Below are 21,501 nucleotides of genomic sequence, written 5' to 3'. Positions count from 1 at the left end.
CCTGAGCAGGGCATGGCACTGACGGAGAGCAGGTGCAGGGAGGCTTCCTGGATCCTCCTGAGCAGGGCATGGCACTGACGGAGAGCAGGTGCAGGGAGGCTTCCTGGATCCTCCTGAGCAGGGCATGGCACTGACGGAGAGCAGGTGCAGGGAGGCTTCCTGGATCCTCCTGAGCAGGGCATGGCACTGGCGGAGAGCAGGTGCAGGGAGGCTTCCTGGATCCTCCTGAGCAGGGCATGGCACTGGCGGAGAGCAGGTGCAGGGAGGCTTCCTGGATCCTCCTGAGCAGGGCATGGCACTGACGGAGAGCAGGTGCAGGGAGGCTTCCTGGATCCTCCTGAGCAGGGCATGGCACTGGCGGAGAGCAGGTGCAGGGAGGCTTCCTGGATCCTCCTGAGCAGGGCATGGCACTGGCGGAGAGCAGGTGCAGGGAGGCTTCCTGGATCCTCCTGAGCAGGGCATGGCACTGACGGAGAGCAGGTGCAGGGAGGCTTCCTGGATCCTCCTGAGCAGGGCATGGCACTGACGGAGAGCAGGTGCAGGGAGGCTTCCTGGATCCTCCTGAGCAGGGCATGGCACTGACGGAGAGCAGGTGCAGGGAGGCTTCCTGGATCCTCCTGAGCAGGGCATGGCACTGACGGAGAGCAGGTGCAGGGAGGCTTCCTGGATCCTCCTGAGCAGGGCATGGCACTGACGGAGAGCAGGTGCAGGGAGGCTTCCTGGATCCTCCTGAGCAGGGCATGGCACTGACGGAGAGCAGGTGCAGGGAGGCTTCCTGGATCCTCCTGAGCAGGGCATGGCACTGACGGAGAGCAGGTGCAGGGAGGCTTCCTGGATCCTCCTGAGCAGGGCATGGCACTGACGGAGAGCAAGTGCAGGGTGGCTTCCTGGATCCTCCTGAGCAGGGCATGGCACTGACGGAGAGCAGGTGCAGGGAGGCTTCCTGGATCCTCCTGAGCAGGGCATGGCACTGATGGAGAGCAGGTGCAGGGAGCAGTTGGCTTACCCCCGGCACTCACACACAGCCTGATGGAGGGGTGGGGGAAGGTGCTGGGGAGAAAGGGACAGTTCTGCCCAAACCAGGATGCTGGGAAGGGTCCAGCTGATGCACTTGTGAGTGTTCACTTATTACTGTTATCCTTTTATGATGAATAATATGATCACCTATCAGTGATCAATGTGTTGGCATCCTCTTTCTATCCATGAGGAAAATGAGGCTGGGAGATGCTGATGGACTGACCCAGCGTTCCCAGACAAATCAGCAGTAACATCAAGACTGGTCTTGAAGCACTATTCTAGACTTTCATTCGCTTACTTTTATCCTGCAGGCATCCATTCCCCATCTCTGCCACCTACCCACTCACCTATCCAACCATCTACCCACCAACCCACTCATCCATCCAACTATTTACCCACCAACCCATCCACCAGCCCACCCACCCACCCATCCATCCATCCACTTATCCAACTGTCTACCCACCAACCCATCCACCAGCCCACCCATCCATCCATCCATCCATCCACTCATCCAACCATTTACCCACCAACCCATCTACCAGCCCACTCATCCATCCATCCATCCACTTATCCAACCATTTACCCACCAACCCATCTACCAGCCCACTCATCCATCCACTTATCCAACCATTTACCCACCAACCCATCCACCAGCCCACCCATCCGTCCATCCACTTATGCAACCGTCTACCCACCAACCCATCCACCAGCCCATCCATCCATCCATCCATCCATCCACTTATCCAACTGTCTACCCACCAACCCATCCACCAGCCCACCCACCCACCCATCCATCCATCCACTTATCCAACTGTCTACCCACCAACCCATCCACCAACCCACCCATCCATCCATCCATTTATCCAACCATTTACCCATCAACCCATCCACCAGCCCACCCATCCGTCCATCCACTTATGCAACCGTCTACCCACCAACCCATCCACCAGCCCATCCATCCATCCATCCATCCATCCATCCATCCACCCACCCACCCACTTATCCAACCATTTACCCATCAACCCATCCACCAGCCCACCCATCCGTCCATCCACTTATGCAACCGTCTACCCACCAACCCATCCACCAGCCCATCCATCCATCCATCCATCCACCCACTTATCCAACCATTTACCCATCAACCCATCCACCAGCCTACGCATCTATCCATCCACTCATCCAACCATTTACCCACCAACCCATCTACCAGCCCGTCCATCCATCCACCCATCCATCCATCCATCCATCCATCCATCCATCCATCCACTCATCCAACCATTTACACACCAACCCATCCACTGGCCCAATGATCCATCCAACCATTTACTCACCAACCCGTCTACCAGCCCACTCATCCATCCATCCACTCATCCAACCATTTACCCACCAGCCCATCCACCAGCCCATCCATCCATCCATCCATCCATCCATCCATCCATCCATCCATCCACTCATCCAACCATTTACCCACCAACCCATCTACCAGCCCACTCATCCATCCATCCATCCACTTATCCAACCATTTACCCACCAACCCATCTACCAGCCCACTCATTTATCCACAAGCCCATCCACCAGCTTATCCACCAGCCTATCTACCCATCCATCAACTCATTCATCTGACCACCATCTGTCTGCTCCCACTCACCCATCCATTCATCCAGCCACCCACCAACTCATTCATCTACCTACCCATTGATCCATTCACCCACCTATCCGCTCATCAGTCCATCCACCCACCTACCCACCCACATATTCGTCCATTCACCCACATATTCACCCATCCAGCAAATTGCTATTGAACACCTTTGGTGCCAGTCTGTGCTAGACTCAGGGGGGCTGCCTCTGGGGTACCTCAGCTCTTACTCCTCCTCCTCTAGCTGCCTGCTGCTTTCTTTAAGAGACATCTTTTTTTGGAAGGGTAATTTCTGCAGTCGTCTATTCCTGTGGGGGAATGGGACATGGGGCCATGCCTTTCATCATTTGATTCAGATTCCAGGAAGTATAAGGTTCTAATAGTCCTCCTCAGTGTGGCATTAGGCCAACTGGTGTGCTCCTAGTGCCTTCTGGCTCGCGGGGCTGGGGCAGACCCTCCAGCAGGAAATGAGAGACACAGTATAAATGCCTGCAGGTGCTGAGGAAAGGGTGATGTGAGTGCAGCTGTCAGGTTCTGAAAACAAGCTAAGGAAAGAAGTCTGAAATCTCCATAGAGTGGCAAGTAGCAGGTTATTAATCCTAATAAGCCAAGAGCTAATAAAAATGGACTCAACATAGCATGCCCTATGCCTACCCAAGGTGGGCCCAGGTGTCCGGGTTATAACAAAACTGAGCCACAGAGCGAAGGCACCTCTCAGCTGGCGGACTCTCACTTGTAATCAGCATAACTACCTTTATTGAGAAGCCTCTACTGCAGGGACTTTGCTGGCATTTAAATTCACTCATGTCACACAGTCCTCACACAACCTCATCAGATACATAAAACAACCCTTGTTTTACAGAGAGGGAACTTGAAAATCATAAAGCTGATTTCATGACCACCAGTGAGTAAGTGCAGGAGCGAAGAGAGACGGCCCCCCTCCCAGCACTGCCCCACTCCCCACTTCCAAGGGAAAGCCTCAGAATGTCAGTGGAAAGCCTTTCTCCCACTGCATGGTAGCCCCTGCAAGCCAGTGCACTAAGTGTTTATTTGCTTTATTTATGTTGCAAAGAAAAAATATGCACAAACATACTTCAGAATTTAGGAGGTAAGAAAGGATGTGCAAGTCTCCTTCTCCTTAACCCTGATCCTCTCCCCATGGGCTGCTGTTGTCCCATTTCTGGTTGTGTCTGCAGACATAGTCTGTAAATTTCTTTTCCTTAATGGTATCCTGTGACAGCTGTTCTACCATGTTTGTTTATTTTTATTTTTTCACTTAATGGTAGATCTCGGGTATGTTTCCATCTCCATCCTGTGGAGCTGGTGCATTCTTTTGAACCTATGCATCAGATGCATCCTCCTTTATTTACTCTGTACCTTTTGATGGACGTAGGTTGTTTCTAATGTTTTGCTGTTATAAGCATGATGGCAACAAATATCCTCGTGAAATATGTCATTCCTCACCAGAGTGAGTCGCACTGTATGATATTCCTTTCAAATAGAGCAATCTCTTAAAAAATATCTTCTGTGTTGGAACCATGCTTTAAAAGACCTGCTTCATTTGGATTACATTTTTAAAACATTCTCCCATGTTTTCTCCTGGTACGTTCATGGTCTCATTTGCTTTAATATTCAAATCTTTTATTTATCTGGAATATGCTAAGGTGAGTGTGGCATGGGTCCTCCCTTTCTTTTTCTAAAAAGCCACCTAATTGTCCCCAAGTCATTTAATCAATAATCTATCTTTTCCCAATCACTTTTCTCATATATTTAGGGAAATTGTTGGACTCTCTTCTGTCCGTGTACCCAGGAGTGAGCACCACCCTCGTAGTCGTTCTAGCTTTACAGTACAGTATATTTTAATATCTGCTATAGATAGTCTTCCCTCAATGCCTTTTTGCCTTTCTAAATATCTACCTGTGGGTTGCATATTTAATTCATTTAAAATTTCCTATTATAAATACAGTTATTTAAGGATATGAATTTTCCGGTGGTCCCTGTTTCTCTACTCTTTTCCATGTTCTAGAATTTAATGTTTTCATGTTTGATATGTTTTAGGCATTCTGCAATTAATTTATATTTCACTTCTGTCCCGAGAGTTAAAAGATAGTTTTTAAAAAAACTTCCTATGGTAATTACTTTGTTTTGTTTTCTTCTTTTGTCATTGCTTTCTAATATAATGGTATTATCAGTTCAGTACTATTTTTACCACTTACAATTTACCAAGTTTTCTTTGTGCTAAGATTTTTGTAACTATGCCATGGACATTTTTAAAGAAGTTATGTTCCTTGTTTTAAATGTATTGAGTTGAAAATGTATCAATTAGCTCTACTTTATTAATGATATGGGGTAGTTCTTTAAGATCCTTTCTTATTTGATCTACCATGGGGTTTGAGAGGTGAATCACAACTAATGCTCATGTGGGTCCATTGCACCATGAGTGATCTTGTATTGATGTGACATGTGTGTGTCCCGTGATACCTGCAGTGTGAATGCTGATGGCCTGTGGCACACAGATGCTCGTAATTATTGTCCTTTGGTTGTCCCCTTTATTATTTAAGATGCCCTTCTCTGTCTCCTTTCATGTTTTTTGCCCTTATTTCATCCCTCTTTGATATTATAACTACCACCCCTGCCTTCTTTTTGTTTGGCTGGTATACTTTTGCCTATCATTTGAATTTAAACCTTTGAGAATCACATTTTTATGTGGTTCTCTTGGATGAAGCATTGAGTTTTGCTTTCTGATCCAACTTCAAAGTCTTTTTAATTCATAAGTGAGTTTAGGCCATTTATATGCATTGCTGTGGTATAAATGTTTGGTCTTGGTTATGTCATACATTCTGTTTGCTTTTTGTTTTTGTAATTTTTCTATATACTTCTGTGATCTGCATTTTCTTGGTTTTATTCTGTGTGGTAATTTTCTTCCTCTTTCTTTTTAAACTTTCCTTCTACATCTTCTGTCTGACCTACCACTCCTTCCTTCCAAGGTCTGAGTTGCTTAATTTTTCTGCACAATTGTTATAATCCTCTGATATTTAGTCATATCACAGATTTGTTTCTTGTTTGTCTCTCTACCCTCATTAGAATATAAGCTCCATGCAGGACGGATTTGTTGTCAGTGTATTCTCAGAGCTTAGAACTGTCCCTGGAGCCTCTATTACATGCGCAATAAATATTTGATGAAGAAGTTAATAATACAGACTTTACAACAATCTCCAGGGTAGGTAGTGTTATTACTACGCTTTAGGGGAGAGAACAAAGCGTATGTGAGGTTGTCATTCAGTCTGCAAAGCAAGGACCAGAACACAGTTACTGTGGTTTCAAAATTCACGTTTTTCCCAATATATTTATATTTCCCAAAATCATAATGATGAGCTAGTGGCCTCCATCTGGATTTCAAGCCTTGGTCTGCTGACTTCCAACCACGTATTCCACTGCAGCACGCTCCTTTAAGAGGAAAGAAAGGAAATAATATCATGCACAAACTTGCAGAAAAGCTGCAAGTATGGTAGTAAGAATTTTCTTTTCCTGAACATTTTATTTATTTATTTATTTTTGAGATGGAGTCTCGCTCTGTTGCCCAGGCTGGAGTGCAGTGGCACAATCTTGGCTCACTGCAGCCTCCACCTCCTGGGTTCAGGCAATTCTGCCTCAGCTTTCCAAGTAGCTGGGATTACAGGTGTCCACCACCACACCTGGCTAATTTTTGTATCTCTAGTAGAAACAGGGTTTCACCATGTAGGCCAGGCTGGTCTCGAACTCCTGACCTCTGGCGATCCACCTGCCTCGGCCTCCCAAAGTGCTGGGATTACAGGCATGAACCACTGCTCCCAGCCTGAACCATTTTAGAATATGTGGTTGATCTGATGCCCCAAACACCTCCAAATTATTAATGTGTATTTCCTACGAACAAGGACATTCTCTTGTATAACCACAATACAGTCATCAAAATCAGGAAATGAATATTGATATATGATGATCTCATGCCGAGATCCCATTCCAGTTTTTCCAGCTATCCCAATAGTGTCCTTTATATTTAAGATTTGGGTCTCATGCAGAATCATTTGCTGCGTTGAGCTGTTATATACATTTAGTCTCCTTCAGCCTGGAACAGTTCCTCCATCTTTCTTTGACTTCCATCACCTTGACACTTTAAGATATTACCAATCAGCGATTCTGTAGAATGTTCTCACTTTTGGTGTATGTGATGTGTCCTCATGATTAGATTCAGTTTTGAACATTTGTGGCAGGAATGTCACAAAAGTGAGGCTGAGTCCTTCTCTTTGTGTCTGTCAGGTGGCCCACAATCTCTAGTTGTACCATTGCTGGTGATGGTTATTTCACCATTTGATTAAGATGGTGTTTGCTTCCCTCTACTGTAAAGCTACTCTTTCTCTCTTTGTTGTTACTAAGTATCTTGCGGGAAGGTGCTTTGAAACTGTGTGGATATCCGATTCCTCATCATGGATATCCGATTCCTCATCAGACCTTTAAATGTGCTTATTTATATTTGTATGGATTCATCATTTTCAATTTTATTCATTGGGTTAAAATTCATTGCTATTATTAGTTATTTCGATACCCAGATTATCCTGATTTGACCTCTGGGTGCTCCTTCAGGCTGTCTTCTGTGTCTCTTGACCTGTCTGCATCATTATTCTTTGAGCACACACTTATTTTCTGGCACAAGATATTCCAGGTTCATCTCAAATATAAGCCCTGATATCACTCATTTCTCACAGGAGTCTTGATTCCCTCTAATGAAAATTGATATTTACAGGCCAGGTGCAGTGGCTCATGCCTGTAATCCCAGCATTTTGGGAGGCCGAGGTGGGCGGATCACTTGAGGTTAGAGTTCAAGACCAGCCTGGCCAATATGGTGAAACCCCATCTCTACTAAAAATACAAAAACTAGCCAGCTGTGGTGGTGGGTGCTTATAATCCCAGCTACTCAGGAGGCAGAGGCAAGAGAATCACTTGACCCTGAGAGGTGGAGATTGCAGTGATCCCACACCAACCAAGATCCATACTTTGGCGGGGCGGGGTGTCATTCATATTTGGATGTTGCTGTTCCCAAGCGTTCTCAGAGGATGGAGCTGGGAAATAGACATATACATATGAATAGAAATAGACACACACACACACACACACAGCCTCAACATCTCTTTCTGTCTATCCACCTTAACAGTCACTGGCCCACACTGACACCACTAATTCCAATCCACCACTGCACAGTTCCTTATGGTTTGTCCCTTTTCCTTACTGGTACCTCATGTCCTCAGCATGGAGAGGTCGGCTTTCATTATCTTTACTGTAATCTGTAACTTATTGGTCTTCCTGTATGTAACCAATCTGCCATCTCCATCCCAGCCCTTCCCACACTCCTCGGCTCTCAACGGGTCACCAAGGGGACCCAGCCCAGAGATCCCACAGGTTCCTGCCTTCCCCTCTCACTCCTGCTCTGGCACCCAGGCCAGGCCTCCCCACTGTGTGGATGCCCTCCTACCCTGGATGGGCTCTGGTATCTCACACGGGGTGCATCAACCAAAAATAAAGTTCTAAGGCCCCCTGACCATCTGAATGGACTTCCTCCTCAGCCAGGGCTCTTAAAATTGAACCTGAGAGACAGGTTCAGGCCATCATGGGACGTGGGGGTGGAATATTCCTCATTATACCTCCCCAGCATTAACATCAACACATTTAGGTCTGATAAGAAACATTTTGCAACCTGTTGTCTCTGAAGCGCGCTAGCTAAAAGCTTCATCAGCATGATAAGACTTCGGTCTCCACAACCTCTTATGCTAACCTGACATTCCTTTGATCCCAGGTCTTTAGACAAACTCAACCAATTGTCAACCAGAAAATGTTTACATTTACCTATAGCCTGGAAGGCCCCCCATGTCCCCACCCCTTTGGAATTGTCACGCCTTTTTGGACCGAACCGATGTATTTCTTAAATGTATTTGATTGATGTCTCAGGCTTCCCTAAAATGTATAAAACCAAGCTGCACCCCGACCACCTTGGGCACATGTTCTCAGGACCTCCTGAGGGCTGTGTCACGAGCCATGGTCACTCATACTTGGCTCAGAATCAATCTCTTTAAAGATTTTACAGAGTTTGACTCTTTGGGTCAACAGGTGGCTCACACACGGGGCAGCTCTACTGTGCGGATACCTTCCTCCCCATCCCTGGACCAACTTGGTTCTCTTGGGACCCCATGGCTTCAGGCTGAGTCGTTTGGGGAGGGAAGGGGTGGCCTCTGACCTTAGGTCCCTGCTTTTTCCTGTGACATTCCCTTCCCTGCCGTGTCTCCATAGCTTTCCTTGCCATTCACTCTTAGTCATTCTTCCCGGCCTAGGTCAACGGTGGCCTGGTCTCAAACATACCTTTTGCTTTCTCCTCTCTCTGCTCCCATCCCAGGGGTGGCTCTTTCTCACTCCCCTTTGATGATCTGTGTCTGTTTCACCCCCTCTATGAACTCACAACACAGAGTGGGTACAAAGTAAATGCTTGTTGAATGAGTGGTCTATAGTAAGCCTTCAACAAATACTTGTTTTGTGAATGAATGAATCAGAGAGAAACAGTCCATCTCCTCAAGGAGTCCTCAGGTGTGTTGAGGAGAAAGTCTGTCTTCTGCCAGACCAGAACGCATGGACATGGGACCTGATTCTTTCTGCTGTGGGAGAGCCACCTCTGTCTATAGAGACGCCTGTGGCTCTCGCCCTGAGAGCAGCCTTCTGAAATGCTTTCTTCAGACCCCATGGGGACAGCCTTAGTTGTGATGATGGCTTCTTTTGCTGGGCCTCCTTGAGTTTTTCCTCTGCCGCCACCTAATCACAGCAAAATCAAGAGAATGTAGACCGCTGGCTTGAACCAGTGCTAATGAGTGCAGATGTGAATCAAGCCCAGGTCTCTGTGGGATTCTTAGTTCCAAAGTTTCACGTGAGCTTCCGGGCAATGTTCAGACATGGTTCCTGCGGAGCTCATGGCGTCACCCTTGGACCTGGTGATATTTATTCTCCTCATTTTAGGATGCTTTCGACTGGGATGTGTCCACATCGGTGCAGGTGAATAACTGCTGGCATTAAACACCTTTGTTCCCAGCAGATGAGCCAGTCTGGGTCCAAGCGCTTTTCTTTTGCTGAGACTTCTTCACCTCTAGGATCAGGACAATGACCCTGGGAAGGGCGGTAGTGCCCACAGCCCTGCAGGGCTTGCTGGCGTTCGGCATGCTGCTGTCTGCTCTACAGACGCTGTCCGTTGCTCCCGGCAGGCCCGTGGAGCAGGTATGCTACTGTCATTTACAGAGATGGAAGCTAGGGCTCTGCAGTCCCCTAGCCAGGAAGTCACAGAGTGGGCGTTTGAGTCAGCATCTGCCTGGTGCCATCCACAGGACGAGGCCTATGTCACAGTGTCCCAGATGTATTCCATCCCTTAAATGAGAAAATGAATTTCAAAAGGTATGACGTGCTAAAAATAAGTGATGGAGATTTCAGTCTTTCTCCAGTTTTCCATTGTTTCCTTCTAAGATTAAAAACAAATTTAACCCCTGGCGCCTTCATCTTGCAGGAATTTTTATATCCCCGAATTTTGCAGCCTTTCCAAACCCTCACATTGAAGGACGGACGTGGAAAGAGAAAACATATGTTGTTGGTAGAGATAAGAGTAATTGAATGGGCTATTTGGACGTGGATCAGCTGGGACTTACTGTACCAGTGAATGGAATCTCTTGTTTTTCTTGGATGCCTCATCCAAGGACAGCACAGGAAAGAGTCCTGGGCGCCAGCTGAATAAATGGCTCCTTGAACTAGCCTCGGGCTGCAGGAGAGGGAGGGGGGCTTTGTGGTGGCCTGATGGAGCTGGGCCAGAATGTTGGGTGCTTAGCAGGGCAGGGAGGCATTGGTCCCGCTGGTGGGCGGTGCTGTCCCCAGCACCTTGATGCTCTCTGGTCCCAGTCCTGGCTGGGAACTGTGGGGCTTTCTGGCCATCCTGGGTGATGTCAGCTAGAGCCTCAGACCTGCACTCTGTTTTCCAGCCTGCCCGGTGTGAATGCTGCTCCTTGCCCGCTCCATATCCCCTCCCCGTGCCCCTCAGTGGCAGATCTATTTTTAGCTGCAGCTTCAAGCCAAGGCTGCAGACACAGCCAGTGGGGATGAGTGTGGTGGTGTTCGGGGTTGTCCCTGCCTTCCCCACGTTGACGTGTTGAGCATCTCAGCCTTTCTCAGAGGCGGGAACAGCGATTCTGGATGGGAAGTGGAGGCCCCTTCAGGGAACGCCTGCTGAGCCATGCCTGGCAAGGGGCAGCAGTGCTCCTGCCGGGTAGTACTGCACCTCACACCATCTGCGAGTAGAAAGGGCCTCACCCCCCAGGTCCCGGGTCCCGAGCCTGACCTGTTACAGTGCTCAAGGTTCCACGCTCTGGATTTCACCACAGGCCTGGGGCAGCATCCCCAGCAGAGGAAGCAGTGTCCTGCCAGGGGAAAGGTGCTCCCCGGCAGCCTGGAGAGCATGTAGGGGCCAGGCGCACCCCTTCTTTGGGCCCTCCGTGCCTCCTCCCTGTGCTGCAGCTGGGCAGCGGGCAGGTCTCTGTCCTTTGGCCCTTTCTGTCTTTGCAAGTCCTGGGCTTCCTGGGGCTCAGGGCCTGCTCACTGAGTCCTGGGGAGACAGGGACCGCGCCTGTGGGGTTAGTGCATCAGGCACCATGCTAGGACCCACCTGAGCGAGAGCTGAGAGGGGCTGCAAAGTCCGTCGCCTTCCTGAGTTCTGCCACTTTGCATAAAATGCAGCCAATTCCTGTGGTGTTTTCTCCTGGAGAAGACACGCCAAATGAGCTTTTGTCAGTAGTCTGGGAACTGTCTCCTGAGATGGGAGCAGAGCCTGGCCTCAGAGCCCTCCCCTCTGTGTAGGTGCTGGAGCTTCCTGGCAGAGGAGGGGCTGTGCATCCCTGTGCCTCTGCCACATGCCAGGAGATTTAGAGAGGCTCCCAAGGGCCACCCACCGGATCGAAAGGTGGCGCCACACGGAGCACACATGTCTGTACAATGACCTAGGCTGTGGGAAGGACACGGCACCCAGGGGGAATGCAGTGCCCTGGTGCATGTGGGGCCGGACCAGGGCGCTGTGACCCTGGGGAGCCCCTGGCCTCACCGTGCTTCCCCTCCCTTTCTGTGGCTTACTTAGGACTTGCCCAGGACTTGCTGAGTATGCACAGAGCAGGTGCTTCATGGAGAGTGAGATTAAGACACTTAATGTCCCAGGAAGGAAGAGAGGTCTGGAAGCACACGTAGGTCAGTTTAGGCCTTGGTACTAAGAGGTTTGGGGGAAATCACTCCTTCTCCTTGGGAATCAACAGAGGAAGTGATCCTTACAGGCGTCCCCGCCTCTGGGCCCCTTTGAAGCTGACCTTGAGCCTGATGAGGCAACTTCAAAGACAGCCCCTGACCTTTCCCAGGCAGCTCTTGCCGACATCCTCTCCCCAAGGCCCAAGGCTGGTGCTCCGTCACTGGATGGCTGGGCCAGCCCAACAGCTGGAAGAACACGGCTGAGTAACCTTTGCTCTCTGAGACATCAGTGTTCCCAGAGGACAAGCCCCTTCTCTAGAAACAAGCTCACAAGTCCCCATTGATGGTGGAAAAGGCAGAGACCTGGTGGGGCAGGGCACACACAGGCAGCAGCCCTTTTGTGAAGCAACACAGGCCAGGAAGAGCTGAGGCCCCGGGGCCAAGTGCCCTGGCGGCGTCTCCCAGCAGAGCCGTTTTTGCTCAGTGACCGTGACCTTACAGAACCTGTCTCTGAATCTGTAAAATGGACCAGAGTCCCAATGTGTATGGCTTCAGAGAGATGAAATCAGGTAATGTACACATTGTATCTGCCTAGCAAAGGCACCTGATGGTCTTGCATTCAGACAGGCAAGTAGTGCTTCGCTGATCTGTGTCCAAGGCTCTTTGGAGAATGGAATGATAAAAACACGTGGACACAGAGTTTCATCTTTCCCCTTTCCCAGGGAGGTGACCATTTCACCTTTGGTCTACCTGGGAGGCCCCAGGCTCTCGGTGAAGACCCCTGCTTTTGTAGGGAATGGAGTGATGCAGCACTGGAGCATGGCAGGCAGGGGAGACAGTGCATCTTCACGTTTTCCCATATGGAGACCAAGGCTTGGAGACTCAGGGGGTCTGTTCAAAACCACTCAATTTGTGGGTTCCATAGGAGCCCAAAGCACATCCCCTCTCCGGTGGCCTAGAATGGGCAGAAGGAAAAGTGCAGAGCATGTTAAATATAAGTGAACCCCAAGTTTCTTTTCAAAGAATCAATATGTCAGTATGTTCAGCTCTCTTATTCTTTGATTCTCCATTTTAAAGTTTAACTTCCTGGTTCTCTTCGCCCCCTTGCTTCTAGTTTCAGTAAACAACTTTCCCAACAGTCCTAGTCAGTAGTTCACATCTGTTCCCCTGGTCACCCAATCCATCCTGACTCATCGTGGTCACCTGCTCTGACCTAAGTCACCTTTAGTTACCTGTTCCTAAGTGTCCTTCCCACCAGACTACTCACCCCACCACTCTGGCTCATACCCCAGCTCTCTTTAAAGTAGCCAATCGGAATTAGCTTAGACTGTGCAGTCCAACCCTAACCAATAGGGGAATGACACAGCAGTAGGGGCTACCTGCATCAGGAATAAGAACTCATTCCCCTCCCCTGTCCAGGTATGCTCTCACCATTGTTAATTTGCAAGGAGCACCCTTTCTGCAGAAGGTAAAAATTGCCTTGCTGAGAAAATTACATTTATGTTCGAGTGCTATTTCTTTGCGGCAGCAGGGAACAAGCATTTCTAACAAGCACAAACGGAACCCAGTTCTTCCCGCCAGCATATGCCGCCTGACAGAAAATATAGAAGGGCTGCTGTGGGAAAGTGCCAGAAAGCCGGTAGGCGCCAGCCTGTGAGACGCCTGCTCCACCGGCAGCCACAGCTCCCAGGCTCTCCAGGCTGTAGTGTTTGTTGACTGTAGCCTGGTAAGGAGCAGCTATTTCCAGGTGGTGAAGGTGAGGGTGCAGAGCTTACAGCCTGGAGGTGTGCAGGGCTGGGAGGCCCCTCAGCAGAAATCTGCCACTGGGCCCGAGAAACCCGGGAGAGAGGCTGCCCCCCATGTGAGGGCCCATGTACGGCGACAGGCATTGGTCTGTGCTTAGTGAGGGATTCACCCGGTTAGCACTTGTTTGCTGACCATAGACCATGGACCCAGCTCTGGGCCAGGAACTGGGGTGCAGGGGGGATGAGCTGGGGGGAAGTGCTGAAGGAAGTGTGGAAAGAGCCAGGTTTGGGTTTCAGACAGCCTTGAGCTCCAGGCCTGGTTTGTTGGATTACCTGAGCATGCGTGAGGACTGTCAGAGCCTCTTTGAGCTGGGGGCCGGGGATCCTGTGACACACAGCGGAGGCCCAGATCCTGGCGTTGGCTGTGACTATCCCGGAAACAGCCATTCATTCACCAAATGATCGTGCATGTAGCACAGAATTATGATGGCAGCAGAAGGTCTTGCATAGGAGTGGCCAGTGGCTCCCTGAGGTTGTTCCCCACCTCCACCCCTTGGAGCCGTGTAACAGCCCCTTTTGGACTGGGTTCTGAGAGCCTCAGCATGTGTGGGGTCATACCCGGCTGGTCTTCAGTGGGCTTGCTCTACCTTTTGAAGATGATGTGGGCTTTTTTCTAGAGTGCGTGTGCTTGGTTAAGGCTCACTGACAGCCATGGGTGGTTTGGGAGGATCATTTATTCAACTGTTTATTCACTCCACAAACATCTGTCCAGCTACTGGATGTGCTGACACTGTGCTGATACTGGAGCTGCAGAGATAAAAGATGACCTGTTTTCACAAAGCTCACATTGCAGTGAGCAAGTGTTTGAACCAAGAGTCGAGGTGTGAGTCATCCCCAAAGCGTATAAAGTTGTACCCATTTTATGAGTGTGAGTTCCTTTTTCTGGGAATAGGGTCCATAGTTTTCATCATATTCCCAAGGGGTCTGTGGCCCCAGAGGGGCTGGACTTGTTTTAATTAAAGAATTAGCAGAGCAGGTCCCTTCCCTCTCCCGTCGTGGTTCCTTCAGGAACCTGCTGTCCCCCAACCCAGGTTGCTGGCCACAGAGCTCCCTTGACGATGGCCAGAACATACTGCAGCTCTTCCCAAAGACGTGCCTCTCTTCTTGGCACCCCACGTCCTCTGGGTGCCAGGGCCTGGCTGAACTGTTATATGTCCCCAGCTTCTCTCTGGCCGTCTGGCCGCATGGGGCAGATCTGACATCAGGACCCATTCTGTGTGTGTAGGCTGAGTGTCTCTGGTTGGGGAGCAGAGCAGCCACTGGTCATTCTCTTTTTTGAAATGGAGAAAGTGTCATGATATCATCAGGGAGAAGCATGAATTTTCCTTCTTTCCGAAGCTGTGACATGTTACCATCCAGATGCCTTTTCTATTTCTGGAAGCGTGAACTTTATTATGCAGAAATTCAGCTTTGCTTAGTAAGCAATAGAAGCGCTGCCTTAACTAAATGTCTCTGGGGGTCATTAGGACAGTGAGCAGTAGTGATTGCTGCATCCAAAAATGGAAGCGCAGGCTGGGCTTGGTGATCGGGAAAGGAGCTGGCCTAAAAGCTCCTGGGTGCTGCGAACCAGGAGTCCAGGAACGGAGAGACCCCTCAGGCCACACGGCCACACAGGGGCACATGGGCATCAGACGCAGGCAGCTCGGTGCACATCAGTGACTCCTCCTGGACTCTGACTCGGGCCAGAAACCAGGGGGCTGGAGGAGTAACCCTGGAGAAACAAAATCCCTCAGCTTGGCCTCCACGCCACTCCTACAGCATAGAGGACAGGGAGTGCTGAAAGGGCAGCGTCTGCTGTGGGAAAGGAGGGAGAACCCATGAAGACGTGACATCTCAGAGATATCTGAAACTCGGGGCCCAATTTCACCGTGCAGAGGCAGAGGAGACGGCTTCTAGATAGAGACTATAGGAGGAGCCAAGACTGAGAGATGGGACTTATGCGAGGCGTGTTTAAAGGGACAGGTTTAGAGCGGGTGGGGAGGGTGTGCAGACTGTGCCCCCCCGGATTCACAGTCCCGGTCGCAGTGGCTACTTGTCGGCTCTGGCCTCGGCAAAACCGTTGGTGCTGCTTGAAGGCACAGAGCATTATCATTGAGCAGTTAAGTTCCTGCAGGTGCCGGCTGTGTTGCAGGTGTAGACACTCATGGACGAGCAGACTCTTGGGGAGGGGGCCCCTCACCTGTGTCCTGTCCCCTCTAGCACTGATCTTCCACCCACCCAGTCCCCAGATCTACTGGGGCCTTCCTGGCTGTCCCCTATGTATACACACCTGACAGTGGAGTGCAGAGAAGATGTGAGTCAGTTGCAAAGTCAACTAAAAATCTTGGGAAAGATGCATGTTTCTCTAGATTGACAAAAATGGCATGGAAGAGCTGCATGCGGCTGGAGTCCTACCCTGAGCTGTGGAGGAGTCCGGCAGAGGAGCTGGCCTGGGTCTCAGCAGCTGGGCGGAGGCCCCGGGGAGGCACGGCAAGCATCACGCAAAGATGCACAACCCTCCTTATGATCGCGGAAGTCGGGTGCAAAGGAAGCACCCCATACCGTGCTGTCACACACGTTTGTCAGAAAAGTACAGGAAAAAGCAGCCAAAACTTGACTCTTTCTTTGTTGTTCTTGTTGTTGTTGTTTTAAAGAGTTAGTCCTTATGGCAAAGGGAACCTGAATTTTATTAAGTACGACCCGTAATAAACTTGTTTTCATAATGTTTTTAGATTTCATTTTTCAAGGCAAAGCCCCAGTCACATCATATTTGCCATGATGCTTTGGTCCCACTTCTGAGCAGGTTCCTTCGAGTAGCCTTTTTGGAAGCAGTTCTCCTAGATGGTGAAGCCTCCTTTCCCTTCCTTTCTGCTGCCAGATGTTTATCCACAGTGGACAACTGGGAAGGCCCTGATGTTGAGCTGATGGCTCGATGGTTGGGAGACAAGTGCTAGAGATGGGGACAACTGCCTCTTCGGTGACCTGTCAATAACAGCTGAAGGCAGCAGGGTCCCTGGCCAGGCCACCTGGGTCCATTGCACCTTTTTTGGGGCTAGTTGCTCTCTCCACCTGCTGCTGGCTGTGTGCAGCTGTTGGCAGGCGGCCCAGGGCACCCAGCCTGGTGCTTCCTGGTGAGCAAGTTGCTTTACAAGCAGCGGGCCGCCCAGGCAGGGAGGAGGCAGAAGGTGGTCAGACGGCCCCATGCTCAGCTCCTGACTCTCAGAGGGCACCACACGGAGCTCCTGTGGCTGCTCCGGCTGTTGTGAGGCTGCTCTGTGGCCACCATGCCTTCCTCGGCCAGTGGCAGCCGTGAGAGTGAACGGGCCTTGGACTTGGTGTCAGCAGGCCTGGACTGGGGTCCACGTTGCCCCATGTGTTTATTGTGTGACCCTTGGCTTCCCCAGCTGTCAAGTGGAGATAAAATGGGGACTGTTGCCTTGGGTTGCTGTTGGGATGTGGGGAGAATCGCACTCAGATTGTCGGCGAGCACACTGGAAATATTGCTATGCCTCGCCTTGCCTCCATGGGACAGGCCTTCCCCTGCAAATGTTCATTAGCACTCTTTATCCTCAAGATACAAACCAGACTCCTGCGTGTGTCCTGCGATACCAGGCCCATGAGCCGCCGCCAGCCTCTGGCCTCACCTCCTGGCGCTCCACCGCTCCCTCCTCTGCTGTGCCGATCCCTGTGCACTTGCTGGAAACCGTGGACTCTCACACTCCCCTGCCTTCGCACATGCTTTCCTTCTGCCTGGAGTGCCCTGGGCACCTTTCTGCTCTTTCAAAATGCAGGGTAGGCACCCCACTCTGTCTGAACCAGCTCCCCCCGCCCAGATTCCCAGGGCGTCCCGACTGTCCTGTTGCTCCTTATCACCCTGCTTCCTCTCTCAGACCTCAGTGCTCCCGGGAGCAGAGGTGTGTGCCCAAGTCATCTCTGTGTCCCTGTGCTGAGCAGCGTCAGGTTCACAGCAGCAGCTTAGAGAATACTTGAATGAAACATGACAGACAACATTAGAATGAATGGGTGGGTAGATGAATATTTGAATGAATGAGCACGTTCTCCTTCCACCTCACTGGTTTTGCCTGTACTTTTCCTCCATCCCCTCCCCTTCCTTCAATCACTTGGGTTTTTTTTTTTTTTTTGCAGGTGCTGGTTTTTGACATGGGAGGAAATTAACAGTGAAAGCAAGCCTGTCCTATTTACAAAGGGAGTTAGTGCTCACAGTGCAGCTAATGCCGTTGCTCTTGAGAACATTCACAAATCCGTTTTGCACACCACCCCCCCGCCGCTGTCCAGCTGCTTTGCTGTTGACCTGTGTTACCCATGAGCTCGGGGGAAGCTGAGAGGACATTGTCCCACACCTCTCTCCTGCTAGACTCAGGCTGCAGCGGGGAGCTGGTGGGTTTGCTTCCCAAGGCCAAGTCTCCCGGCCTCCCGGTCCCAGAGCGGGAGGGCAGTAGAGGAAGGGGAGCCGCCGCAGGGCTGTCTGAGGTCTTGCTTTCTGGGGAGCAGAGATGGCTTCAGGAAAAAATCCCCGGAGAGGGTTGGCCTTGACCCTGAGGTGGTTGCAGGGAGAGGTGGCCAAAGGCTGGAAGAGGTATGCTGAAATTCAGTCCCCAACCTGCAGCCCCTCCGGTGCCTGTGTGCCCCTCCACCCCCACCCCACAGGCCTCTCCTCCAAATCCCCACATCTGAGGGGCCCTGGCTGAGAGCATGGCACAGAGGGAAAGAAACTCAGTGCACTGACTCAGTCTGTGCTCCGTGTCCCTGGCTGTGTGCGTTGCCTCGGTCACCCTCCCACACAGCCTGTGAAGCTGGAGAGCATCATTTTTATTTTAATGATGAAGGCCCTGGGACTCGGAGTTGGGGAACTTGCTCAAGGTCAGACTAGATAGAGAAGATCAAGAATTTGAACCCAATTCTATCTGTCTCAACATGCAAATGCTTTTTACCAGGCCTCACTGCCCCCTAGTTCTGTGGGGGACCCAGGTTTCCTGTTCTGAAATAAGAGGCATATGGCTTGGCCCGTGCCTCCAGCAGTTGCCAGTCTTATGAGCTTTATAAACCACGCATCAGGTGGCCTCTTCACAAGGACGGCCCTGAGGTACTGGGGTCGAGCGGGCTTGCGGCAGAAGACAGGACATGCCCCACATGCTGCTCCTGGACATCCTCCCACCTTGGTAGGGCTTTTCATTAGAGGTTCCCAGAGAGAGGCGCCAGGGCCTGGGCTGACCGCATAAGACTCCCCTGAAGAGCGTAAACAGGGGACTTCCCACTCCCTCACCTTCCAGGGAATCTTATCTAGAAGGTCAGGAGCGGAGCCGAGATGACGCGTCGTGTAAGCACTTGCACAGCTGTGGTGAGCTGCCTGGGAATTTCTTTTTATCCTCTCGGGTCTCCACGTGGACCTGCCATGTTGATGATGCCGTTGTCATTTGAAGGTGTTGAATCTGAAGTTCAGAGAAGGAAGTGACATGGCAAGGTACCCCTGCCTGCTAGGGCCCTGGAGCTGAGCGCCAGGCACTGCACTGACCCTAGGGCTGCGTGGGAGCAGCGTGGGATTCTAAACAGGAGGTCTGGAAAGCCCAGGCCTGCTCACCTGATTACCGAGGAAAACAAATATTTAGCTGCTGCCTCTTCACTTCCCATACCTATTTTGGTTTGATAGTCTAGATGCAGAATCTTTGGGCCTATTTTATTTACTTGTCTTTTGATCTGCAGCCCAGCTCTGGGTTACAAGGAGACCAGGTAGGCCCGATTGGCTTCCAGGGATGTTTGTGGAGGAGGCAGCGTCTCCCGCCTCTCAGAGACATGAACAAATAATGGTTTAATCATTGACGCATCTGCCTCAGGAGACCGTGCCAGCTTTGAATGAAGACGATTGATAGGAAGGGAAGGAGCCAGCCCATGCCAAGGCTCGGTACCCCATCAGCCCTCGCTTCAAGCCAGGAAGGGGGTAGCCAGGTTGGGTGATTTTAGGGGGCATGAGCAGGCCAGTGTGCTTCCCAGGCAGGTCGTAGGGAAACCAGCGCTGGCCTCAGTGCCTGTTTGGCACCCTCTTTCCTGAGCATATTTGAGAACCTGCCACTGCCAAGTCCTCAGATGCTGCTGAGGGTAGCTGCAAGCAAGGCTTCTGTGAGATTTGACCAGGAAAGAGAAAGCAGAGAGGAGAGGATGAGAGCAGCACCTACTAGGATTTTACGTGTGCAGGCGTGATGCCGAGCGTAGCTACGGCCCCTGCTACTCTTACCATCTCACCGAGGCTCAGAGAGGTTAAGCTCCTTCCGTGGAGCCACATAGCTGGAAGTGGAGGAACCAGGGTTTGAATCTGGGTGGCTGATGGGCTGCCCTTACTGAAGGCGTCCTGTGTGCTGGGTCCTGTGCTGGGTGCTCCAGGTGTCACCTCCCTGACCCCAGGGCACAGACACGGACACCAAGGGCCTGGCCAGTGCCCAGCTTCCGTGGCTGGCAAGTGGCAGAGTGAGGCCTGCCCCAGCGTGGGCTCCTGCCTCTTTCCTGTACTAAAAGCGTCATTCATGGCAGCGTCTGTGAGCTGAGGCTCCAGGGAACCAGCCACCCCTATCGATTCTGACTCAAAGAAAGTGAGATGACTTCAGTTCTGATGTTCCAGAGTCATGTAGGGGGTGGAAAACATTCCAGAGTGTGGAAGAACTCGACCTCCTGAGGTTTCTGAACCCAGAAAGCCTCGCAAATCCCTCCCAGGGTCCGATAATCAGATAGAGAGTGATGAGTTTTCTCCTGTAGAATGTTGAAGGCAAAAACGTGGTCAGATGTGTTAATGTTCCTGGTTTTATTGTTTTGTTTGGATGACCCTTTCAGTGAGACCATTTGCCCTGAGGATTAAAACAAAATTAAACAATAAAATTAAATAATATTTTGGTATAATGTAGTATTATATACATATGGTATACACATGTATGTGATAACTACACATATGTAGGTAGTATAAAATATTAACATATTTATTTGCAAATAATTAGAAAACCCAAAACTAAAATAAGAGCCCTTCGCTTCCTTTGTAAAGATACCCTACCTTGGCTCTCAGGCCCTTGTCCATTGAGGGGCCTCTGTCCCGGCTCTACCCTGGGTGCTCAGAGTGAGCACATGTTGCTCTCAGCAGTCCACTGCCCCCAGCCTGCCCCTGGCCCTGCCCCTTCCTGGGTCCAGCCATCACTGGCCCAGGAGGAACTGATGCAAAGGCCTCCTGTTTTTTTAGAGCTTAGGCCTGAATCCCCACCCTGCAGGAGGTGGTGGCTGAAGCCCTGTTTGTTCATTCATTAGTCCTTGCATTTATTATTTCCTTCCTTTGTTCATTCGGTCAGCAAGCATTGCTTGAACACCTGACTTGTGCTAGGTGCAGGTGATTCAGGATGAACAGAGTTCTGTCCCTTTCTTCCCAGTCCCTTCCACCTGTGGGGCAGAGTCTCTTTGGTGAATAAGATGGGGGAGTCATAGGTACCATGGGCACAGGGATACAGTTTCTGGCTCTTTCCTAAAAAGGAGAAGAGATTTGGAAAATGCCTCTGATCGCTTGGCCTCCCCTCCTCCTTTTCTCATGAGGACCCACACTGCAAATGGGAAACTGGTTGTCGTGTCTCCAGAAGGGCAAGCATCCTGCACATTGCTCCTGCCACCGCCATGTGCTACAGGAGCCGAGCTTGGGAAGGCTGGCCAGAACCATCTGGAACAGGGAAGGCCTGGGGGCCAGAGGCCTTTACAGAATTCAGCATGGAGCGTCCCCATGCTGACAAGACAGGAGTG

At 50.8% G+C, this 21,501-nt stretch overlaps 1 protein-coding gene across 12 annotated transcripts in view; it reads left to right on the top strand.

Annotated features, from left to right (window-relative positions):
- TRAPPC9 (trafficking protein particle complex subunit 9) overlaps positions 1 to 21,501 on the top strand; it is a 733,986-nt gene that overhangs the window by 597,684 nt on the left and 114,801 nt on the right. For 2 of the 12 annotated variants that reach the window (XM_063816574.1, XM_063816573.1), the window contains one exon: positions 17,866 to 20,609. The exons of the other annotated variants lie outside the window; for them this stretch is intronic. In XM_063816574.1, coding sequence (XP_063672644.1) covers positions 17,866 to 17,879 — 14 coding nt within the window. In that variant the 3' untranslated portion in view covers positions 17,880 to 20,609. Of the gene's footprint in view, positions 1 to 17,865; positions 20,610 to 21,501 lie in introns of those variants that run through there. 12 annotated transcript variants of the gene reach the window in all.

This window comes from Pan troglodytes, chromosome 7 (assembly GCF_028858775.2).
Source record: "Pan troglodytes isolate AG18354 chromosome 7, NHGRI_mPanTro3-v2.0_pri, whole genome shotgun sequence".
NCBI classification, from domain to species: domain Eukaryota; kingdom Metazoa; phylum Chordata; class Mammalia; order Primates; family Hominidae; genus Pan; species Pan troglodytes.
Note: the sequence above shows the minus strand (reverse complement) of the source record. Positions and strands in the feature narration are given on the sequence as shown.